This window comes from Camellia sinensis, chromosome 1, assembly GCF_055761805.1.
Source record: "Camellia sinensis isolate YWXY chromosome 1, ASM5576180v1, whole genome shotgun sequence".
NCBI classification, from domain to species: domain Eukaryota; kingdom Viridiplantae; phylum Streptophyta; class Magnoliopsida; order Ericales; family Theaceae; genus Camellia; species Camellia sinensis.
Window position 1 is genome coordinate 178,352,227 of NC_138961.1, and position 13,896 is coordinate 178,366,122.

Here is a 13,896-nt window from a genome sequence, read left to right on the forward strand (position 1 = left end):
CTCGGGCACATCATGTTCTGATCTACGCAGCTCAACCGATGGTTCACCTCTAAAATTATTAGGGATTTGGAAGCCCTAATACAAACATTTTAGAGGGTGAAAGAGATGTAGAAACGAGTGAGAGAGAGAGAAGAAGAAGATATGAATTTAACAGAGGAAGATAGTTGAGAGAGAGAGAGAATGAAGGTTGATTTGATAAATTTCTCTGTAATATACTAGGGTGGGGCTTGAGGACCTTAGACATTATAAAATAATACTGTGGATCTCTTCCATTATTAAATATGGGAGAGAGACTTTAGACTAATTTTTCCTTTTAAATATTCTATCAAATATTTTACCAAATTATGAGATTCACACCTATAAACTTAATATTTGATAAAATATTTAATAGAATATTTGGATCATTAACTCAAGATTTAAAGAGGTAGCCAAAAAAAAGTGTAGGGTTTCTTTCCTTTTGTTTGGATTGACAGAGTTAACCCGGTTGAGGTCGGAGATTACAAGGCAGAGAGAGAGAGAGAGAGAAAGGGAATGTTGAGTGCTGTGAAGTTGCAGGTATCATTAGCGAGTCCTGCAATCAAATCAAACTCCGATCAAACCTTCGCCGCAAACTTCCCTTCTCGCCGCTCTCTCATTCTCCGCTTACCCGAACGCCGTTTGGCTTCTCTCTCTTTTCAATCCACCAATCATGCTTCATCTCACCCCTCCATTCCCTCTCATTTCACTTCCACCGTCGGATCTCTGTCCCCTTCGATTCACTCGAACCTCACTCAACGTCACATCCTAGTCCTCAATATCATCGCTTGCGCAGTACTCTCTCTCTCTCTCTCTCTCTCCCTCTGTGTGTGTTTAATTTAAGAAAATGAATACTTGAAGACTCAGTGAGTTTGCTTATTTTTACAGGTAGCAATTTCTGCAACTTGGCTCTTTTGCTCTGCAATACCAACTTTACTGGTTTGTAATCTTTAATTTCTGCCTCTACTATATATCCTAGTTTTTTTTTTTTTTTTTTTAACCACATCACTAATCAATTGTATTTGAAATTTGGGAGAAATTGAAGCTGAGGCTGGTCAAATTGGCCATTCCTTTGGCAACATGCTGTTTCTTTTGTTTAAGTATATTTGTTTCACAGTTTTTATGCAATTAATGTGGCTATTATGTGATCTGCTCAAGGCTTTCAAGAGAGCAGCAGAGTCACTAGAGAAGCTGTTAGATGTCACACGTGAAGAGCTGCCTGATACTATGGCCGCTGTCCGGTTATCTGGCATGGAGATCAGTGACCTAACAATGGAGCTCAGTGACATTGGGTAAGCATTATAAGCTCTATATTCTATGCTTACTATTCTTCAATCCTAAGTTTTTTACACCTTCAACGTTGGACGACTCCTGCATCTGCCCGTGTTTTTCCCTCGTAAGCCTCGAGGTGTTTGAATTTTGAATTTAGGAAATTAAAAACAATTTAAAAATTTAATATAAATGTGTGATAACATTTTCCTCAAGGAGTCCAACATTTCACTATAGAGAAGGAAGTCTGCCCTCATCAAAGGTCGAATCGACATTCTTAGCTTTAGTTACCGAGCTTTTCGCTTGAGCCTTGGTTTTGTTTGTTTGTGTTTTTGGTTATATACTCGATTTTTTCCATCGAATATAGTTACAAATATTCTTCTTCTTCCTTTTAAAAAAAAAAATGTATTAGACTTAGTTTAACAACCCAAGACAAGTTCTCCATATGTCTACTCCTCGTACGCTTATGCCCAAAAGACGTCAATAACACACATGAGGCGCATGCCTTAGACTTGATGTGCAAACCTTTGGGGAGGGTTGCCTAAAAATCAAAGCCTTGATGCGTTTTGCCTTAGCCTCGCATCAATATGAGCCTCAACAGCACATTTTTAAACTTTTCTTACATGGAACTCAGAAATTTCAAATAATGGAATCATTTGTTTTTGTTATGCAGCCAGGAGATAACTCAAGGTGTTAAAAGCTCCACTCGAGCTGTCCGCTCAGCTGAGGAGAAATTGCGCCGATTGACAAACATGTCTCCATCAGGTTATTGAAATTTATGGCTTTTTGTGCTTCCTTTTGAGCTTTGAAACTGATGCGGAGCAATGGATTTTACTTCCATCTTTACTTGATTAGCATCAGTGCAGGAGGTAGCCACTCTGGAATCTACGACGCAAGGACCGGTGGTAGCTAGAACTGCAAGGGGCATGAGGGATGCAATTGTTAAGGGTCGGGCAATCTTTCAATTGTTTTTCACTCTCACCAGGTTTTCTAGGATGGCCTTCAATTACTTTGGTTCTCGGGCTAAACCACAAGCTTCACGGTGAGGCAACATAAGATCTCTCTCTCTCAGTTGTAAATATTTTTTTCCTACTTGGGGGTTATCATTTGTGATTGAATTGTGGTTGAGTTTGAGTTTTTACAATGCACAATGTATTAGGCTACGAGACATTATAGACCTTTAATAAGAGGTCAAGGGATCTGGAGAAGAGAAACACTTCCCCATTTTTGTCCGGAATTTGAAAATTGGTTTCCTTTTTTGGTTAGGATTGTAATTACCATTACCTTGATCTCTGTGATTTACAAACTCCGAGATTATTTATTTTTGATGCTTACTTTTGTGTTCTGACAACTAAATGAAAGGCTAACTCCTGCTGGATGAACTTTCCCCCCTTTTGTTGTATAGGATTTAACAGTATTGGATTTGTGGAGTATGTTACAACACTTCAATTGATTTCTTCGAAAAAACCATAATGAATGAATGACCATACATGCAGGCATGGAAATGTATGTTCTTTGGGGTTGATCTTTATCTTCATTCTTGGGCAAAATATGCATTATGATGTCCTGCAAATAATTGTATGATAGTTCATACCCCTGTTTTTTTTTTGCCTGTGGCATTTTGATTTTGTTGCCTAATGATAGTGCAAGTTTGGAATACATCTAGAACTTCGCCAATATGCTTGCATAATGTCACAATATGTTGGTCCCCATTGAGTAATTCTAATTCTCATTAATTCTATTTGTATTAGTAGGTCCTAAGACTACGTGCATCTCTGGTGCAGATGTTAAAATTGTTGTTTGAAGTGTACATCTAAGTGTAAGTGACACGAGAGAGAGGGTTTAAAACTGGGTACTCAAAAAATGGTGCTGTTGGAGTACTGGGTACTTACCGCGTGTTGATACGCGTACCAAGTACGCTAAATACATGCTGGGTACAGTAAATACGTTTGGATACGTCGTGGGTACGACAAGGTGATTTTTTTTGTTTTTGTTTTTGTTTTTTTTTTTGCAACTGTTAGAATTTGTTGCAACATTTATTATTCTTCTTTCAACTTCAAAAATCATTAAGTAATTTATTTCCAACACCCTTTACTCATGAGTCATGGTTTTGCTCTCTTTTGCATCTTGTTTTAGACAATCAAAAAAGAAAAAAAAAAGAGAAATATATAATTTTTTAGACGAGTTGTGTTCTTTTTAGTTTTGATATTGAAATTTTAATTTGTATGTTGGATGTTTAGCTATGAATTTAAAAAAAAAAAATTGACGTACCCCAACAGTACCCGTATCTTACTTTTTAAAGAATTTTCCATATACGTACTTGCACTTGTATTTGTACCCACACCCATGCTTCATAGTAAACAACTAATTCCTAAGAACTTTCAAAATAAGGCATAACCAACCAAATAAGCAGCACCTTGACAGCAAATCCAAAATTCAAGACACATTTACAAATCCAAATCCATGTCAACACACACACACACACACATATATATATTTGCCCCATCTTAAATACTAATCAAGGAACCATTTTTACTTGAAGTTAAAATCCAAAACTGCTCCACAACCACCGCCCCCCCCCCCCCCCCCCCCCCCCACGCCCAAACCACCGTCACTGCATCCAACATTAGCTTTGACAGGCTCTTCTTCCTTCACAATAACATCATCTTTCACCTCAGCCATGGGAGATGACTCAACTACAGTTCCACAACAAGATTTTTGAGCACTCACAACCACAATAGCTTCTTTGTTGGTTGACTCTTTCTTGACATCTTCTTCTTTCTTTAGTGTAGCAGTTGTCATACACGGAGTTAAAACATACCTCCTTCCAGAACGGCAGCTCTCCTCTCCTCTATCTTTCTTCTTGCAGCTTGCAGGACAAACTTGGGCAGTTGGGGGAAAATGTCTCAAAATCTGATGCTAAAGGATTATGGTTACAGCTATGCTAATTCATACTAGTATATAGGAGTTAGTTAATGAGGCTGGTCATATTCTTCTTCATTAATTAATTCTTAGTGTGTATCAATCTAGCGAGTAAAACATGTGCATACATAACAAGAAATGGGTGAAGTTGTTTAAGCTTGACTTTAAAACTTAATAAGTTTTTAAATGTGTTTAAGCTTGGCTTGTTTACATAAGGAGTCAATCTTGAACGAACTGAACAAGAGTCGGGTACGAGTAACTTGATTTTTATAGTATATATAAGTTTATCGAACTAAGTAGCAAGTTATTCAAGCTTGGTTTGAAAATTGAATGAGCATTAAAATGTGTTCAAATTTACCTTATTTACATAACAAGCCGGTCTTGAATGAGTTTTTCACGAGCCGAACATGAATTGGGCTTGAGTAGTTTAACAGCCCTATAAATTGAATTAGTGTTGTATGTAGTGTAGTCAATATGTTTGTCAGCCTTCGCTTTTATATATTCCCAAAACCAATTTCTCCTATTCCCATTTGTTTTCTTGAAAGAAGTATTTGTTTGGCAGGGAAATCATCACCAGCAACTGGTGCCTTTGTTTGTGTAGCTTATGGAACCCACTTCTATTTTTTTATTTTTTATTTTTAATTTTAAGAATATGTATAATAGTATTTAGTGCAATTCTAAGTATAACTTATGAGGTATAAATAGTTTAAATAAATTAATTAAAAAAAAAATTAAGAATGATAGTTTAAATAACTTCGCATTCTGATTGTTAAATTTCAATTTGAGAAAAATTATAACCAAAACATGACTATTTGTCATGTCATAATTAAAGTGAGTGTGAACTTTACAATCTTCATTGCCAACTCATGTATTGATTTTATGTACATGCATATACCAATGCAAAGAAGGGGAATGAAAATGAGTAAATTGGGAGTTGGTTCATTATGTAGACAGCGAAGTCAACTTTCTCACTAACCCCAAAAAAACTTTTTTCAACAGTTACGTATCGTTTTTATTTATTTATTTATTTATAGATTTTCAAGAAGCAAAAGCAGAAAACCAACCAATAAGCAATTGCCAAACTCCTAGTAGTAAAATTTTCTTTACATTCTAATCTGGTGCGTTTTAAATTTCATCCTGCTCAAATTTTAAACAATGAGTGATGGGAATACTTCAATGAAAAAGGGCTGGAATCGAGAGCTTAATTGCTGCAATTAGGGGGTGAAGGACGAAAATTTGAAAGAATAAAAGTGTAATTTATCCATTATAAAAATAGATTAAAAGATATGAAGTTAAAGCAAGAAAATGAAATTGCCTCTCTCCTAATATATGACTAAGCCATATCTCAATGTCTCGCAACAATTTAACACAATGCTTAAAAAACAGAGAAAAAGAAAGAATTGATTGGACTGATCTAATACATGCAATTCAAATTGTGAGTTCATTAATGCCACTGTTTAAAATACACTTCGACACTAACATGAGATTGTGGTGTTAGAGACGTACAATGGTTAAAAAAATACACATTTTATGTCTCTTCTAGGTTTCACCTTGGTTGGCTTAGCCCATCTGTCATCCAAAACCCAGTCTTCAATCTCATGCTCATCTGGTAATGGCATTAAAATCATCATCCTGCAAAACAGCTAATTAAGCTAAGCACTTCAATTCAACAATACCACCTTAAACACCTTAAAAGACAAAGTCCTTGTACAACTTTCTAACTTGCACTTAATATGTGTGTGCATGAATAAGAATGGGAATGGGGCAGGTTCTGTTTGGTATAGGTTTATCCTCCCCAGGTTTCGATCGAGTTTGTCTTTATTTTACTTTTCATCATCTATAACAAAAATCAAGTGCACATGAATCATTCTAAGCCATGTGGGCAACTCATTGAATGGAGCAATAACCCCACTTACATGCAGTTGACGAACATAGCTCTTTTTGATAAATGTTGAGTACCTCATGTCCCTAGTGCTTTTTTGACGTGGGATTTATATACCTTGTTAGTAAAGCTCCCGCTTTTCTTGGTACTTCCCACATTGTTTAAACAACACATGATAGATTTTCCTAATTTATATAATATAAATGGGGCGAGGTAGCCAAAAACACGTCCCCGTCCCAAACCCAAAATGGGTTGACCTGTAAGTCCTGTCCCTACCCCAATTAGAAGAGTTCCATACCAGTACCGCGAGTCAAGAGAGAGAAAGTAAGAGAGAAAGATGCATACATCATTGTTCTTTTCTGCGTCTCGTGTTGGAAGAATCTTTAGAAGGGGGATCCAACCCCAAACACTTGAGAAAAGCTTGTTTAGCTAACCCAAGATAGTGGCAAGGGTGGTAATAATGTTCCAAAACTGGGGCATGGGTTGTATCCTTCACAGAAGAGCTGCCCTCCTTCTCTTGAATCTCTTCTCTCCTTACTCTTCTTCTGCTTGTGCTTGTTTCTGTGTCACCTTTAATACCATGGCTCTCACCCACCTGCAACTATTATGAACTACTACATGGTTTGTGAACCATTCAATAAATAAAAACTGATTAAACTAGCAATACACACCTCATAGCCATTAAGCATACGAATAAAAACAATTGGAAATCAAAGGAAAGAAAAGCCACTCTTAAGTAAAACTTGTCTAGCCTATTTATAGCTTAAGAAAAATCTAATAACTCATAAAAACCTTGTAAAACTTTCCTACCCAACACAGTGTTTTAAAAGGATCTACGTGCACCGAGGCGATAAGGTCTCTTATAACCTAAGCGTGTGGTACGAGCTGAGGCATGCGCCTCACCAAACCAAAGCTAAGTGCAAGTAGTAGAAGAAAAGCAAAATTATAAAATAGGCTAACATTTCAACGTAAAAAATATTTATAGAATTTCAAAAATCATAACCATTTCTAATAATCTTTAAACATAACATTCAATGCTTTAAAAACTAGAAATATAGTATCCAACAAAAGATATAAAGCATAACATTCAATCTTTTATCACTTTCTGCTCTCTTTTGACCATGTTTGGTCATTTTATATTGAAGAGTTTTGAATCCTTGTAGGTATGTCTACAAAAAAAGCACTTAATCAACAATTGGAGTAGAAAAATAGGTAAAGCCCATGAAACCCACGCCTAGCGCCTCGAAAAAAAGCCCTCGCCTCAACGTTGCCTTGCGTATTGCGCCTCGCCTCGACTTGTTCAAAGTGCAAGGCTGCGCCTCATTGAGCTTCGTGCTTAGGCGCGCGCCTCATTGAGCTTCGTGCTTAGGCGCGCGCCTTGTAAAACACCGACATAGATACATAATTGAACTTAAATCCTATCAATAAAGCCACTAAAAAGTCTTAAAAGGAAAAACCTTTAATGGAACTAAAATCCTATCACTAAATTCACTAAAAAGTCCTAAAATCTTGTAAAACTTCTTTGCTCCAATTGTCATTGGTCATTTGCCGACTTTGATGCAACAAAGAATAATCTCCAACATTTCATTGCTTTCTTCAAATATTTCATGAACAATATTACAGCAATGTCCATTAAACTAATTAAAAGTTGTCATTCATCAAATTGACTAAGACCATGTTAAAAACCCCAAATCAGATGTTGAATGAAATGTATTATAATAACCTCTTGGGTTTTATAGCAATAAATAATGGGTTTGCTAGTTTCATAACCTTATGCAGGAAGAGATGTTTCAGTAATAGGAAAAGTTTGCCACTTGAAGACAATTTTGCCTGGGGACAAAACAAAATTTGAAAATGATAGGAACTTTTAACTATAATTTGGTGTCAAATGGGGTAGTAAACAACAATATAGATAATAATAAGAAATTAAGTAAAGATCAAGAAACAAAATGTCCAGTCTTGAGGAATAAATACCCAGAAAGGACAGAAAGGGCTTCTTCCTGTGAAGACCAAATTGTCCCTACACAGAGGATAAAATCCCATACCCAAGAAGATTAACCGATCTAACAAATACCAAGTCCAAACAAATGGTTCTCTCACCCAATTTCTATATGTTTATTTTAATTAAAACAATTGTTGCTGACCACAACAGAACAAATATGTTAATATTATCTTCCACTGACCACTCCAAGCTGTCATACCAGTATTTGTTCTGTTGTTGTCATACCAGTATTTGTTCTGTTGTGGTCATATGTTTATTTTAATTAAAACAATTGTTGCTGACCACAACAGAACAAATATGTTAATATTATCTTCCACTGACCACTCCAAGCTGTCATACCAGTATTTGTTCTGTTGTTGTCATACCAGTATTTGTTCTGTTGTGGTCAGCAACCCCCCCCCCCCCCCCCCCCCCGCGATTTTTATCCCCTAACAATAATGCTAACCTAACCAAATTTGGGTCCCGAATTTTGGATGCCAATTTTATGAGAAATTAGATAAATTGTATCTGGTTGGCCTTTCAAAATTCCCCCATAATAAAAGCCCAAAAGGTACAAATAGAATTTCATGTTTCCACCATTCTTCCATTCACAATCGAATTCTTTTCTAACTTTCGGTCATTTGCGCAAATACAAAGACCAATATTCTTGCCATATTTTCTTTAGTATTTGTTTTTAAATTAGATTCATTTTTTAATTTTACTTTTAGGGCATCTTAAGAGTAAAAAATTTACTAAAAATAGAAAAAAAAGGACACAAATATTTGCCAAACCAAGCTACCTACTACATTTCATCTTTCAGAGTGAGAATGAAGGCTAATTTGTCAACAAGGAAGTGCTTGCCTTTGCAACAAAGTGGTGCCAACCTTTATCTCTACTCAAACAAAGGGACCCCACTAAATACAATATAATACAATAAGTATATGAAAAATGCAAGGAACCTACCCTTACAGACCCCAAATTTATCTTTGAATGTGTTTGTGTGATGGAAATTGAATTGATGAAATATGATGTCTACATATGAAATGAATTTGAGTCATTGATTTTTTTTTTGGATAAATTCTGGATTGATGGGGGTGAGTTTTTAGTATTGTTGTTTTAAGAATTCAATAAAGTGAGAACTAGTGAAACTTACGAGTAGTATTTAATATATATATATATATATATATATCACTCTATTATAGAAAACTTACAAACCGGTGAATTTTTGTCACAACTTTTTCATTCCCAAATTGCCATGCAATTGCTTTATTTCTTTATTTTAAATTTCAAATTTCAAAGTTTTATAACTTCTTTGGTTTTCAATTCAGTATAAATCAACGGATTGACTTTTACAGCACACCATCTAGAACATATACATAAACAACCGTCCAACTTGGATTAAAATAATATATGAAGACATTCTCAACTTTCCCTTCTTCAACGCGCTTTTAGCTTTGCAATCGAAGAATTGAATTAACATGATGATGATGTGTTGAATTGAATCTACGATCATATGATAACTAAATCAATATTCAAACTCACATAAACAATTTGGTAAAATTTATTTGATGGAATGTTATTTTCGTTGAGTCTCTCTCAAACACTGCCAATTAAAAACAAAAAAAAAAAACATAAAACAATTCTTGTTCCCAAATTTTCTCGGCAACCAAACAGCACAGATGGAAGAAACCAAGGGAAAAAAAGACCAACCCAGAAAACAAGAAGACATGGAGAGAAATGGGTAAGTGATAACACACCTTGGAATTGTGTAATCGGCTTGAACTGGCGGCGGCGGCGCTGGGCGGCGGTCGGAGAGTAAAGGATCCGTTATTGGAGACGAGGAGAGCGGAGGAGAGCGGAGCTGCGGCGGAGGTGGGAGAGGGATCTAGTCCTAAAGCGATGATGGTGAAGTAATAGAGGAAAATGATGAGGAGGAGCATCACAAGAAGTTGGATCCATATGAGCCATGGTATTCTCTGACTTCCAATTATGAGTTCGTCCCCAAAATCAAACATAGCAAGATATATAGTTTTAGAGAGAGAGAGAGAGAGAGAGGTAGGAGATGCAAAAGGATGAAGAATGGTAGGTGAGAATCCGAAAAGTATAAATGAATAGAGTGTGAGAGAGAGAGAGAGAGAGAGAGAATTGACGGCGAAGGACCCTGGTTCTGTGTTGTAAAAGTCGAATTGGGATCCTCCCCTTAAGGCCCCTCCTTCATTCCCTCCTTGTAGGGGCCTTCGGGTCCATTTTGAGGCCAGTTTTGATAATCTGAACCGTTCATATTTTTAGATTTATTCAGTATATCATACCTGTAAAAAATTAAATTGATCAAATATCATAAAGTATGTGTTCGGAAAACTGTTTATTAAAAAATAGTTTGTAGTCCCAATTTTCTGAACGCATACTTTCTGATATCCGATCAACTTGATTTTTTACAGGTATAATATATTGAATAAATCTAAAAATATGAACGGTTCGGATTATCAAAACTAGGCCTCAAAGTGGACCCAAAGGCCCCTGTAAGGAGGGAATGAAGGAGGGGCTCAAGGAGGGAATCTTGACTCGTAAAAGTCGGTGAAAAAAGGGAAAATAATTCATCATGGTTTCTCCCTGTTTTAGACCATTTGCAAACGCATATTTTATTAAATTTAAATGTGATAAAAAACGATAACTATTTAATTTATAATTTTTTTATTAAATACATATCAAATAAGGGATGAAATAAAATTTTTAACAAATAAAGTGAGTTTTTTTTATCTTTGATTAAATTTAAATTGTTTTCGTTGGATCGGACATCTTTTCAATTCGAATATTCACCCAAGAGCAACTCTGATAGTCTTTTTTGTTTTTGTCCGGACGATCTCCAAGACATCTGCTTCGATGTTCTCTTCAACAACCAAAAATATGAAAAAATTTGATAATTCTAATTATAGTATTAGAATAAATGATATCAAATTAAATTTTTCATCAAATTTTTATTAAAATTTGGTAAATTTTTTGATTCAACGTTGCTGGTGCACTTATATAGATAGATCTGAAGTTAAGAGGTCAACCAAGTTCAATTTTAGTAGTACAACAAATTTGGATTGGGTTTGCTATGTGACTAAAATATATAATAAAAAGGGTAAATTATAAATATATTGTTTGAGATTTGTTTAAAATACAGATTATTTTTTGTAATTTACAAATTATAAATATTTCTTTGTTAGAATTTTTTATTTAACGGAATTAACTAAAAAAAGAAAATTCATAATTTCTCTCCTATATAATGATAAAATTACATAAATTATTAATTGAAACATATTTATAACATTATTAAAAATTATTATTTGACTTAATAATTTATTAATAAAATGAGCGATTTGTTATTAAGTTAAAAATCCGAACGGATGGAATATAATTTTTAAAATTACATGAGTGATTTAAAAATTTAAATATTAAAATAAAAGGATAAAAAAAAATCACTATGTTTGATTTTATTTTTTTTTTAAATTGAGTTTTTTATTTTCGTATTTTTTTGTTTTTAGTGAATATTTTTTAAATTTTAAGTAATTTTTTTTACTTTTTAGATGCACCTTACTTAGATGTATTAGGTAAAATATTTGTGAAAAAATATTTAAAAAATTAATTAATATACAAGAATACGAAAATGTACTGAATTTTTATTTTTTTAATATATTTTTGGTATTTAGTAATTTTTTATAGACTTTTTTCAAAAATATTATAATTTTTAAGTGTATTTATGTTAGGTATATCTAAAAATTAAAAAAATTCTTAAAACATTTAAAAAATTCAGTGAAAATAAAAAAATACGAAAAATAAAAATTTCAATTTTTTGAAAAGTGAATCTTGAAAACCCAAACTAAAGAAGCTTTAATTTTTACAATTTTTTTGATAAGAAGTTAAAAAATTATTCTTAAACACTTTAATTTTTTTTCCCTTATTTTAATTTAAAAAAATTCAAAAGTTACCAAAACAAAAAGTTACTTCTCAACAAACCTCAGAGTTTTGATTTTTATAAATGCTAATGTAGCTCCCCAATATATGTATATATATAATTTGAATACATTTGTTACATTTCATACATTTGTTATAATTTGAATACATTTGTTATAATTTATTTTAATTTGATAATTTATATCATATTGTTTGGTATAACTTTTATTTAAATTAAAAAAAATTAATTATTTAAAAGTTAAAAAACAGTTATTTTAACTTATATTTTCTGATCAAATAAACTGTACCAAATATGACCATAATGTAAATTTAAATTTGAAGTGTGATGATAAATTTAAATTTGATGTTGAGTAGCAGAACTTATATTTGAATTTTTTTTGAACGAAACTTATATTTGAATTTGATATACATATTAAAAATTCTGAACACTTAAATACATACCATTGTTATGACATCGCTGTTTGATTTGTGACTGCTTTGGTGGTAAACATCCATAGAAAAAAAAAAAAGGTCAACCTAATGACAACTGATAGCCTTGTCTGGTGTATTGTATACTTTTCATACATACATAGTTGTATACTTTTTACCTGAGATTCATGATTAGCTACATATTAGCAGATCATTAACATTTCTCATAAAAGTTTAGTTAAGAAAACATCATTTTTTTTTTTTTTTTTATCAGCTATCCACAATAAAATTGGAGCCCTTTCATCATCATAATATGGACCCCATTCTCATTGTGAATGAGAAAATCATTAATTCACAAAATTTAATTAGTCTACAACAGTGAGCCCCTTATTCAAAAATATATTTACCCCACCTAAAGATGTGAATTGCATTATTTTGGATCAATGAAAATTTGTGTTTGGCATGTGAATAAAATCGAACTCCATGAATAGACAATAAATAGTAGTAGTAGTCTTTGCAATTTATTACTCATGTTAATTTGGTTTATATATATAGTTTCAATTATAATATTTTTCGCCTTTAATTTTACCGTTCATGTATAATTGATTAAATTTTGAACAACTACCGTTACTTTTTTTTTTTTTAAATTTATGAAAAATGATAATTTGTTTTGTGTCCATTGTATATGGGCACAATGAAGAAATAAACGAAAGGGAGAGGCATCTTATTGGTCCATTTTGTGGAACAGTTCTATTGGATAGCTCTAATTTTTGGTGCCCCAAATGGTCCGAATGTGTTGACATCCCATTTTGTAGTCTTTGGGTTAGATCCTTTACCCACGTGTGAAATCCATGCATTTACAAAACAAACAAAGAGCGAAGAGAAGAGAGAGAGAGAGAGTGCTAGAATAATGAGACACTCAGAAATCAATCACACAAGATATTGACGTGATTCGACAATTGTCTACGTCCACGGAAAGCGATGTATTATTCCGGAGTTGAGATTACAGAACTCACTCCTCTCTCTCTCTCTCTCTCTCACTATATCTGTGCTCACTCTATTAAACTCTCCCCTCAGCCTCTCCATTTATACACTGAAGAGAAGGTGGAGAGGTTGGCTGGCACAACACATGGCGAGCTCCTTCTCCATATGGCCAGCACCTTCCACATGGCCAGCTCCTGCCACATGAGAAATGATCACTCCTCACATGGGGTGATCTCCAACAAATCACCCCCTCAATCCATGTGAGGTGATCCACAATAGCACCCCCTGCCTAGAGTGCCTTGCACCCCTTCACTGGGGTGCTATGCAAAGCTTACTTTGCAACTCTTTATGATTGCATCTCTCCGTTCCATGCAGCCTTGAAGAGATCGCAATATGTCTCTAATTCAGGAGCAAAAGAAACTCTTTTCTTCCCTGAGACACGCTTTGCTGTCTTGGTCTCTTTGCTTTGAGCTTTCTT

General features: G+C 34.0%; 2 protein-coding genes across 3 annotated transcripts; one reads left to right on the forward strand and one right to left on the reverse strand.

The window, feature by feature from the left end:
• Nucleotides 1–419: 419 nt before the first annotated feature.
• On the forward strand, nucleotides 420–2,605 carry LOC114270113 (uncharacterized). 2 transcript variants are annotated; one of them, XM_028211509.2, is made up of 5 exons: nucleotides 420–810; nucleotides 904–954; nucleotides 1,174–1,307; nucleotides 1,958–2,049; nucleotides 2,151–2,605. In XM_028211509.2, exons 1-5 carry the CDS (start codon nucleotides 532–534, stop codon nucleotides 2,195–2,197), a joined length of 603 nt encoding a protein of 200 aa, XP_028067310.2. In that variant the 5' UTR covers nucleotides 420–531; the 3' UTR covers nucleotides 2,198–2,605. The 2 variants fall into 2 exon arrangements, with proteins under 2 accessions (XP_028067310.2, XP_082745717.1); XM_082889591.1 differs by having other exon boundaries at nucleotides 424–810; nucleotides 2,140–2,605.
• A 3,829-nt stretch (nucleotides 2,606–6,434) lies between these two features.
• LOC114270112 (uncharacterized) lies at nucleotides 6,435–10,084 on the reverse strand. Its single transcript, XM_028211504.2, has 2 exons — nucleotides 9,827–10,084; nucleotides 6,435–6,683 (listed from the first exon to the last, which is right to left on the reverse strand). Exons 1-2 carry the CDS (start codon nucleotides 10,082–10,084, stop codon nucleotides 6,435–6,437), a joined length of 507 nt encoding a protein of 168 aa, XP_028067305.1.
• Between the last annotated feature and the right edge of the window lie 3,812 nt (nucleotides 10,085–13,896).